Consider the following 11427-nt stretch of genomic DNA (forward strand, 5'->3'; position numbering starts at 1 on the left):
CCATCCTCATTCCCATCTGCATACCTCCGGACATTCCCCCATCTCCATCTTCCAAACTCAGCATTGGATCCCACTGTGCGTTTCCAATAACCAAACTTACATACTATTTAGTATGCTGGAAAAATACTCCCAATACATAGCGTGTCAACTGCAGTATTCAAAAATACCAGGATGTCCTACTACATCCTGTTGTGCTTTCTGTCTATTTTGACCCACAATCCTCTGCACAGCCGATATATAAGCAAAAGGGTCAAAGTTCAAGGTGCAATGTAATGAGGAAGTATGATGTCCCAATTGAATCCAAACTGCATGCAACAGTACGTTACTTTGTAAGAGCAGCTGCAGTATGTACAACAAGTAAAGAGAAAGTTATAAATAAATACGCAGTCCCATTATCTTAAAACCCATTATCTTACCCCCTGTAGGTATGAGTCCTCACTTACTGATCATAACAACTACTTTTACTTTCTATACTTAAATACATTTTGCAGTTAACGCGTATGTACTATGTATTTTAATGCTGGACTTTAATTGTAAAGGAGTATGTTTTTACTTCAGTAAAGGATCTGAATACTTCTCTACCATCTGAGAGCTGCGTACAATGAGAGAATCAAAAATAGGACACATGTTGAGTAGCAGAACCCGTCGCATTGCAGTGTGCCCGAGCCTGGTCTGATGGCATATGGTGCCTTCTGCTCGGCCAATCAGCCCCCGAAGGCCCTGTGCTAAAAATGATTAGGAAGAGATATGGGCTACTATTTACAACTGGAGCGCTTTAAGGGGTTCTAACTTTCCAAAAAGCGATGATCATATAAAGGAGCTGGTGCCACCATATAAGCAGGGGACTGTGCCACTGTTTGGAGGGCTTGTGCCCCATTTTTGGGAGAACCTTACTGTAAATATTGTGTGGGTCACAGGGCTGCTCTCGCCCTTCAGCACACAGCTAAGGAGAGGGTGGAAAAGTGTATACTTAAATGCCCTATTTAGGGCAGAAGTATATTCCCTGGAAGAAAACATGTGACAGGAAAGAACTAAGTGGTGGTAATGACTGACCGATTGATAGCAGGCCTGTTTTTACTGCGGTCAGACCCATTTTGGCTTGAGTGGAAGTCCATTTGGAGACTTGCATGGTCAGATGGGAGACTGACTGCAGGCAGTTATGAGTTTTATCAGCATTTTTTAAGAGCTGGAACTGGTCCACACTTTGAGGAGGAAAAAAGGGGAAGCGTAGAATTGATTTATTAAGCCCTGGCAATGATGCTGCAGTGATACCATTGTGTCAGTCACTGAGGTTTTGTTGCATAATGCATAACATTCTCTCTCTAAATATTCACAGCATGCTGCTACAGTATCACAGATGGCCTCATTTTAACAATCAAAGGAAGATTACCTGGCGGTATAGATTGCAAACATTGTAATTGATATGGTCCTCTTTGATATGAGGAGAATAGGACTTGATTATGTGAGCATGAAATTGATTTACTGCTCCTGGAGATATAAGCTGTCTGACTGTGTGTGTGTGTGTGTTTACTTATATACTGTATGTGTGAGGTTTGTGTGTAGGAGAAGGCAGTGGGTGATAGAGAGAGGAGGCGATCAGCCTTTTCCTGAGTGGACGGACAAGTGCTAATAGCACGCATCAGTGCTGGTGTGGGTGATGGCTCGTGGAGTGTGAAAAGGAGAGGTTATTTAGAAGGACGGGCACGGGGTGGAAGTCAGGAACAACCATCACTGAAATTCATCACCCTGTCATCAATATGCGAAAATCAATGTTGTGGATAATCCTGGAGGGACATTATATATGGTTATGTAAGTAATGTATATGTAAATGTTAGAAATGAAGGATGGCGGTCGCAGCTGCTGCTTCATTTAAAGAACAGTGTGCAAAAGAAGTGCAAGAGCATATGATTTATTGGGTAAACACTTCTCCCCTAACTTCCCATGAAGAGTTCTATCAAAGAAAGTGAGCACATGTCGTATCTTTCATGCGACAGTGCTGTTGAAGTGATGAGAAAGGATGCTCCGCGGACACTGTTCTTGCTGGTATAATGAAGTTTATTACAAACAAGCAACACATGTCATGACGGACGTCTAGAGCGCCCGGAGGTCTCGAGTCGAATGTGAGAGTCCTACCTTTCGGGCGCTCACACCTTCTTATATAGGGTACATGTTATTCACATTTGGGCTGAAGTCCAGACCATGTATGGGGCTCCGTTATTCTACACATTTGCCCTTTTGGACCCTGGTATCCTGCATACCTGCTTCTTATCTAAGACAAAGACACGTGTGGCCTTCGCTGTATTGTGCAAGACCTGAAAATATACCACACACACTTTATCAAAACTGCATGTGCTCAAAGTTTACTTGACATAAAAATGTTGTCTTGGTCTATGCGATAAAGTGCTTTTAGCCCTAATGAACTCTAGAGTGGAGAGAGATTAAGAGAACGGGGAGAGTCAGCGTTCCTCAAAGGCTGGAGGAACCCAACATCACTGTCTGTGTGTATATGTGTGTATGTATGTGTGTGTGTGTGTTCACACTGTGGCCTCATAAGTACAAAGCCATCTGTGCAACTATGTCAACTACCGTGTCAAACTGCACAAAATGCAACCTTTAGCAGTTGTTATAAACCAAGTGGAGATTTTGAATGTTTAATTTATGAGGATTAAAACATTTGGGAGTCACAATGCTTCTCTTTGAGACACCTTTTAGATTTACCTTTAAGTGTTTTAGTCCCAGTCTCTCCACTAAGGGGTGCTGCTGGGTGAGGGTCACTGTATTCAACAGAAAGGACAGATCAGTAAGGCCACTTTTACAGATTGTAGAGTGTGGTGATTCATGAGTTCAGCCATGAAAAACAGGAAACTCTTTATTTTTTGGAACCCCCTTAATAAATGCAACACATATAACATCAGATGTCGGAGAGTTGTATATTTTGTATGTGACCTATTATCATGATTTTGTAGAAAATATTAGTATTTTTTCAAATTACACACATGGAAAATTAGGGAGGGTGTAGAAAAAAAATACTGACTGTAAAAGTCTAAATTAGGAGCTGCTAAATTAGAATAATCACACACTAAGACAACCTTGAGATATAAATTACGAGATACTTAATAATAATGTTGACTTTTTTAGTCAATGTTATACTATATATCTTTATTCCTTATAGATTTGTTCAGAGGCTACGTGGAAACATGTGATTTACCGTGACTCCCATGTTTTCTATCCAATATACCCTGAAGGGATTCTCAAATTGACTTATGCATAAAAAAATACAGATTGAATTTCAAATTCACATTGAAACAAGAAACTTAGAGTTATTTCAGAAAAAGTAAGAAGATACTTCTGAAGTCAAAACTGTGACTTATCTATCTCATACTGTTAAATGTATCAACATTTTGACTTACGGTACTGTTATCGTGTAACTTTAGCCCCACTTTCCTATAAGGAAGCTTATTGGCAGGTTAAAACCTCATTCAGTTATGATAGTGTTACTCAGGCTTATATTAGGCCTGTCTGCCTATGAGCTCTTTTCTTTCTTTTTGTCTCTTCATGATTAGTTTTTTACTCTATGAGTGCCTCATGTTTTTAGTTATTTTAGTAGCAGTTGCAACGGACCTATAGTAAAGTTAAATGTATCGCATAAACTTTGAGATAGGATATGTAAAGATTATTGTTCCATTAACATATTTGGTTCAAAAGAGATACTTAGGGAGGGTATTGACATTGTTTCAAGTCAAAGGGAGGGTCTAAATATGAATTACCTGGGGGAGGGCCTTGCTTTTCTTTTCTTTTTATCAAACACTAGGTTAAATACTTGTTTTTTTAAACCACACAGGTTACATTACATTACAGTCATTTAGCAGACGCTTTTATCCACTTACAGGAAGGTTAAAATGGTTGCTGCTTGGTTTTCGTTTTATTATACCTAGTATAATAGTACCTACAATATTAATACGAACATTACTGCTTATATTTTCATGTTTTCACATGTTGATATTTTCATATTATCATGTACCTTTTTTTTGTTAAAAATGCAAAATAAAAATAAATAAAAAAGAAGATTTGTTTTTAGTTATTTTAGTAGCAGTTGCAATGGACCTATAGTAAAGTTAAATGTATCGCATAAACTTTGAGATAGGATATGTAAAGATTATTGTTCCATTAACATATTTGGTTCAAAAGAGATACTTAGGGAGGGTATTGACATTGTTTCAAGTCAAAGGGAGGGTCTAAACATGAATTACCTGGGGGAGGGCCTTGCTTTTCTTTTCTTTTTATCAAACACTAGCTTAAGTCCCCCTCCCCAAGCGACTTCTTACAGTCCCTAATAAAAACAGATTTAAAGTGTTTTTGGTATCTAAGTAAGTGATTCACAATTTATATACAACCTGGCAACCCCAAAGTTGTTCTTATTTACTGCTTAGGAACAGTATGCATTAACAATGTACATACTTACAGCTAATAAACCTTTTATATGTAATAAGTCTTCTAACTTTTCCTGTCTTTCTTGTTTTGTTTTCCATGCATGGAAATTTTCAAACAAATGGGTAAACCTCAATTTCCCTATCTTCTTTCACACATCCTTCTTCACTGGAAGGGACCACGCCTCTGAAGAGCTATCCCATCTTGGTTACTGGTCTTCTACCCACAACGACACGATGCACGTCTGGTCTCGTCGGTGCGTTCTTCTGACCTCCATCTGCCTTTTCCTTTATGACCCGGGCAGCGTGTGGACTTTCGAGGTGACACTGCTTCACACCAATGACAACCATGCACGGATCGAGGAGACCAGCGTGGACTCGGGGAAGTGTCCCGATGGGCAGCCCTGCTTCGCCGGGGTGGCCAGGAGGTCCACCAAAGTGAAGGAGATCCGAGAGAAGGAGAAGAACGTGTTGTTTCTGGATGCTGGAGACCAGTTTCAGGGAACTGTCTGGTTCAACTACTACAAAGGTGCCGAGGCAGCTCACTTCATGAACAAACTGGGTTATGATGCCATGGTAAATACTAAAACCACACAGTTACATTACATTATAGTCATTTAGCAGACGCTTTTATCCACTTACAGGAAGGTTAACATGGTTGCTGCTTGGTTTTCGTTTTATTATACCTAATATAATAGTACCTACAATATTACAATATCACAACCAGCTCTGCTCCCAGCAGACCACATGACACATGACAATAAAAACACTGTGCAATAATAGTTAAAATAGTTTTTTTTTTCTGTCTGTAAATATTATATTTCAGTTATTGTGTTTTTTCTACTGTTTTTATTGCTTATTTATAATACTTGTTTTTTATTTTTATTTTTTATTTTTCATTTTTATTTTTATTTTTTATTTTTATCTTGTCTTTCTTTACTATGTCTCTTGTGTGCACTTTAACTCTATGCTGCTGTAAGCCTGCAAATTTCCCCGCTGCGGGACTAATAAAGGATTATCTTATCTTATCTTATCTTATCTTATCTTATTAATACGAACATTACTGCTTATATTTTCATGTTTTCACATGTTGATATTTTCATATTATCATGTACCTTTTTTTTGTTAAAAATGCAAAATAAAAAATAAAAGATGCGAAAAGGACAACTTGGTTAGTATTTGATGATATTTTCTTAATAAAATGTTACTCCCTTGCTGCCCATTCTTAAAACCACCTGTTTTTTATTACAACAGTTGAACAGAGAAAATATGCATCTGCTTTGGAAAACACATTTTTTTTTTTTTTTTTTGGAATTGTAGAGTTTTGATTAGATGAAATCACAGGATTTTTATAAGTGAATACAATCTATGCTCTTTTGTAATTCAGGCTTTTGGAAACCATGAGTTTGACAATGGAGTGGAGGGTCTGATACAGCCATTCCTCAAAAATATAAATTGCTCTGTGGTGAGCGCCAACATCAAACCTGACCAGACTCTGGCCAAAAACTTCAGCAGATACTACCAACCCTACACAGTCATCAAGGTGGGCTCAGAGAGCGTGGCTGTGGTCGGCTACACCACTGCAGAGACCCCCGCCTTATCCATGCCAGGTAAAAGCATAATCATTTGTTTGATTCATGAAGTGTTATTGGCACATCGTTGCATCATGTTGCAGTGTGTAGAGCGAGCTTTACTTTAAAAAAACATCTGGAGTGTCTATGAAGTGTGGATTATAGTGTCTCTCTACTTGATTTCTAACGCACTACAGATGATTTATATACTTTTCAGCCCTAGTTTACATGTTTTCTCCTGTGTTTTAGGCCAGCACCTAAAGTTCGAGGATGAGGTGGAGGCACTTCAGGTTCAGGTCGATAAGTTGGAATCTTTGGGCTATAATAAGATCATCGCCCTGGGCCACTCTGGCTTTGACGTGGATCAAGACATCGCCAAGCGTGTGAGAGGGGTGGATGTCGTTATTGGAGGACACACCAACACATTCCTCTATACAGGTAATTTCTTTCTTTTTTTAAATCATGTGTAATTCCATTCAGGTCTAGTGGCACCAACTGTGTTGTATCTTTTAGCTTGTTTATACTTCTATTTTTCAATTCAGCAACAGAAGTTTATGTTTTAAGCATTCACACTATGCTCAGATATTTCAATTGTGCTTCAAAGATGCATCAAATAAGTAAAAAACTGCAAGATCAAAAAGTGTCATTTTACCTTCACTGTAACTGAAGTGAGGAACAGTGCATTGCAAACATTCTTGGCAGGTAAGCCCCCATCCACTGAAGTGCCTGCTGGGCCGTACCCTTTCATGGTGAGGTCTAATGATGGGAGAGACGTGCCGGTGGTCCAGGCCTTTGCCTTTGGGAAGTACCTCGGATACTTGAAAGTCACCTTTGACAAAGATGGGAATGTGGTAAAAGCTGTTGGAAACCCCATCCTAATGGACAGCAGCATCCGTCAAGGTATGGCCCTTATTTGGCTTTTTTTTGTTGTTTTTTCACTGAAAAAAAAACGAGATTATGTCATGTTAAAAATGACTTGATGTGACATTAAGTTGCTTGAGTATCCATATCTATCTGCGTGCAAATAAATCCATAATTAATCTGTAAATCTTTAAAAAAAAACGAAAAAAAAACTAAATAACTTGTTTTACACAGCATTTGAAACAAAAGCTTGGACAACTACTTGCAGATAATTCAATAATAAAAATACAAATGCGTCTAGATTATTCCTGTGTCACGTTTTCATGAATCACAAGTTTTACTCAATTTGTAACTCTTTCAGACCCAGATTTCCTGGCTGACATTGAGAAGTGGAAGAAAAACTTGGCTCAATATTCCTCAAAGTATGTAGGACAGACCTTAGTCTATCTAAACGGGACGTTTGAAGAGTGTCGATTTCGGGAGTGTAACCTTGGAAACCTGATCTGTGATGCTATGGTAATAGTTACGGTGCAACGTGTAGTTTATTTATTCATTAATTTACAGTATGCACTCATAAAGACTGAACCACTGTGGACAAAAGAGAAACATTTTCCTCAACAGTTTACCACAACTTCACTACGGTTGTAACCTCAGATCCTGCCCGTGCATGTTCAGCATTTGGTACGACTTCATGTAATTGAAAGGGCTGCAGCGGTTTGGAGGATAAATACCACTGAGATAATCTTGAGGCACAGTGACAAAAGGTCATTCAACCTCAGGACTTGTTTCAAGAAGTAGAGTTTGACTGCTGTATATCACCCCCCCCTCTTTCTTTGTTGCCAGATTTATCACAATATTAGGCGTTCAAGTGGGCAACAGTGGAATCATGTGAGCATGTGTATGCTGAATAGTGGAGCAGTAAGGACAGCCATAGACGAGCGCTACAAAAATGGTACTTTTTTTCTACAGAATTACTGGGTAATTAATTACAAGGGCCACTCTGCACTGGCTGCAGTTGTAGTTTTTTAAAATATATAATGCACCAGTATTTTCCCTTACATTTAGGTTCCATCACTATGGAGGAGATCCTCACCGTCTTACCTTTTGGAGGAACTATTGACTTGGTCCAGATAAAGGGATCGACAGTGAAAAAGACATTTGAACACTCAATTCACAGATATGGAAGCATGTCTGGAGAATTTCTTCAAGTCTCAGGTCAGGGCTACTCCACAAACACCCGTTTCATCCTGAGTCTTCAATAATAATATTAACTGTGACCGTTTTTCTGATTTTGTATTAAAGGAGTAGTATTGGTAATACAAGATACAGTTAGGCTTTTTGTTAGCTTTGGTTGGAGCTGTTTCCAGTTTTAATGCTAAGCTAACTGCCTGCTGGTCGCTTTATTTTCAACTGAAAGCCACAACAGAGTTAAGAAAACATATTTCACAAAATGTCAAACTATTCCTTTAAGGGTTTTACTTTTTACTGATGTCCATTAGGGACAACTAAGCAAACATAATATTTCCAAATTTTTCTCTCTGACATTTCTAGGCATTAAAGTTCAGTACGACCTCTCAAAACCAGTCGACCAGCGTGTAGTGTCCGTGTCCACGCTCTGCACTGAGTGCCGTGTGCCCAAGTACGAGCCGTTAGACCCGGAGAAGAAGTACACTGTGGTGATGCCTTCATACATGGCGGGCGGAGGTGATGGCTATACCATGATCAAGGAGGAGTCAATGAAGCATGACACAGGTGGGCAGCAGAGGTGGTTCAGTCATGTAAGATAAGATGAGCATTAACTTCTGATTAAATGTTGTCAATATGGCAAATTAGTTCAGTTTAATGTATAAAGACAGCCAGAGAGCAGCTAGTTGAATTGGCTTGCAAGTTTCACTGCCTAATATTCAAAAGAAGAAATCTAATAGCTAAGCAAAGAGATGGCAATTACCGACCAATGTTTCTGATTGAAATAATTGAATGTTTAAAAACTTCAGAAATGTCTCTTACTTTTCCTTCCTGTTCAAATGGACCCTCTGTAAGTTAATCATATATCATATGTTAGTCAGTCATTCAGGGTGGTGCTCACTGAAACATTTAAATGTCTCTCAATGGACTCTACGGAAGAACATCAAACATCAGTATCTGTTATAGACACCTAAAATATGTTTTAGGGGAGGCCTGAGTGCCGGATGTTCAGATGTGAGTCGTGAATTAATTATAGTTGCACATCTTTCACTGTCTCGCTGCAGTAATCTGGTTCTCTGGCTAAGGTTTTTCGCAAACTTGGCACCTCATGTCACATTCAAATCTCGACACAAAAACAGTGGAAAAGTCAGTTTCAAAAACAGACCGGCAAGAGAACACAGAAGAAATAAAGGAAGCCGCGAAGCACAGCAATTTATGAAAGGCAGGATGTTGTCTTGGGAGGAGCGCCAAGCTTGAAACCTGTTGCGCCCAAGGAACTTCCACCCCGAACATGTATCAGTAGATTGAGATAAGACAGAAAAGTCTCCAAAATGATTGCATGTATTGCCAAAAACAATGTTAATCCTCCAACTCTTTGGTTTATCACTAAATATATGCAAACTGATGGCGCCCCTCAGCCTTAGCTGTACTTGGTGTTTAGTGCCATTGATTAAATGTTAGCATGCTAAGACGCTAATCAAAGATGGTGAGCATGTTCGTAAAATTAGCATGGTCATTGTAACATGTTAAAATGCTGATGTAAGCACTAGCTCAAAGCAGTGCTGTGTCTAAATACAGCCTCACACAACCGTTTGCATGGCTCTAGACTCTTGTCTTGTTTTAGTTTTTTCTTTCTGTGCATAATTCATAAAAATAATAATAGAATTTAGCATTAGCTTTCCCTCCCTGCGGGTCCTTGCTGGTGCTCACATAACAAGATCATCATGACATCATTTTGACATCATCCTCCTCCAGTTTCCTGTTTTCATTTAAATATTGTATTTCTGTTTATTTGGTTCTCTCATTTAAATGTCTCACTGTATTACACTCACTTGAAATAAATGCAAGGACATTAGGACTGCAGCTGTCTTTTAAGCAAGACACAGCAGGGTTCAATTTATCCATCAGTGATCACATGTCTCAGGGAACCATCCCTGTTCCCTCATGTAAGAGGTCGTGGTGACCTTATTTAGACGCACTTGTGGAGGGAATGTGTTTTCCAAAGCAGATGCATATTTTCTCTGTTCAACTGTTGTAATAAAAAACAGGTGGTTTTAAGAATGGGCAGCAAGGGAGTAACATTTTATTAAGAAAATATCATCAAATACTAACCAAGTTGTCCTTTTCGCATCTATTGCAGGTGACTTGGATATTTCTGTTGTTTCCAAATACATCTCGGACATGAAGAGTGTGTACCCAGCTGTGGAAGGTCGGATCACGTTCAGGAACTCGGCTGTCTTTACAGCTCACAGCCTCGGTTTGTTGCTGCTGAGTTTATGTCTGTCCCTGACTGCGAAACTGTGATAAACTGAAGGGCTGCTTGTAAACTCCTCTGGGACTTGGTTAACTGCCTTTCCATCTCACTGCCTTCAAGGATAACAATATGATCCAACCTCAGGTTAGATAAAGTCAGTCCGTTCTATAACACCTTTCACACATGTATGCAAGATTTTACAAATTAACTAACAACAGCTTGGTGACTGCTCATCAAAACCAATTTTATTAAGAATGATCGCTATTTGAGTATGTCCATCATCAAGCTGCAGAATAAAATACAAAATATTCAAATATAATCTGTAAATAAGCCATAGATCTGATAGAATTGAATACTTTAGTTCAAAATCTATTGAACACTGCTGTTTCTCAGTTATTATTGAATTGCATCCTCTGTTTAATCCGAAGTCAACTTTATAAACTTCTTTTGTAATCCTGATAGAATAATTGAAAAAGGAAATGGAAGAAACTCTCAGGTTGTTTGTTTTTTTACACATTGATTAAATAAATGGCATTGTGGAAACAATTAATCAAAAAGAGTTATAGAAAGCTAGAATTATAGTCCTGTTGTAATGATTATTTTCATTATTAATTTAAAGGGAACATATTATGCAAATATTTAGGTTCATACTTTTTGGGCTTTCTATTAGAACATCTTTACATACTTTAATGTTCAAAAACAGATTGTTTTTCTCAATGTCTATCTGAATATTCCTGAAACCCCCTTTTTCCTAAATGCTACGTTTTAGTTCCTGTCTCTTTAAGCTTCGCCTTCCTGAAGTGAAGTATTGTTCATTTGCACTGTAACAAATTTTTATATATATTGCATTTCCATTTTAAATAAAAAAAATACCCACATACAGATTGCTCTGAATCATGAAAGCAGTTTGATTTGGACATCCACATTCTTGCAAATATCACTTATCACCCATCCTCATCACCCAATCAATTAGCCAATGGAGGCTTAATAGATTATAGACCTTTCAAAACTTAAAATCAGTAACAATACAAAAAAACAAAAACACTGTGACTGGATTGGCAGTTACAATGATGTTAACAGTTACCCTTTTTGAAGCTAGAGGTGTTTCAAGCTATTATGTTAGGTGTTA

At 38.4% G+C, this 11427-nt stretch overlaps 1 protein-coding gene across 1 annotated transcript; it reads left to right on the forward strand.

The window, feature by feature from the left end:
* The first annotated feature begins 4664 nt into the window (after positions 1–4664).
* LOC129103031 (snake venom 5'-nucleotidase-like) lies at positions 4665–11263 on the forward strand. The gene is made up of 9 exons (XM_054613277.1): positions 4665–5003; positions 5815–6037; positions 6248–6436; positions 6701–6898; positions 7221–7375; positions 7703–7811; positions 7925–8074; positions 8411–8611; positions 10185–11263. The coding sequence occupies exons 1-9, from the start codon at positions 4665–4667 to the stop codon at positions 10346–10348; spliced, it is 1728 nt and encodes a 575-aa protein (XP_054469252.1). The 3' UTR covers positions 10349–11263.
* Positions 11264–11427: the final 164 nt, after the last annotated feature.

Source organism: Anoplopoma fimbria, chromosome 15, assembly GCF_027596085.1.
Source record: "Anoplopoma fimbria isolate UVic2021 breed Golden Eagle Sablefish chromosome 15, Afim_UVic_2022, whole genome shotgun sequence".
NCBI lineage: Eukaryota > Metazoa > Chordata > Actinopteri > Perciformes > Anoplopomatidae > Anoplopoma > Anoplopoma fimbria.

Bases quoted from the DNA above. Each gene is read 5' to 3' on its own strand.
- LOC129103031 (XM_054613277.1), top strand. From the start codon at position 4,665: ATGCACGTCTGGTCTCGTCGGTGCGTTCTTCTGACCTCCATCTGCCTT. The intron at 6,437-6,700 runs GTAATTTCTTTC...CATTCTTGGCAG, and splicing joins CAACACATTCCTCTATACAG to GTAAGCCCCCATCCACTGAA. The intron at 7,812-7,924 runs GTACTTTTTTTC...CCTTACATTTAG, and splicing joins AGACGAGCGCTACAAAAATG to GTTCCATCACTATGGAGGAG.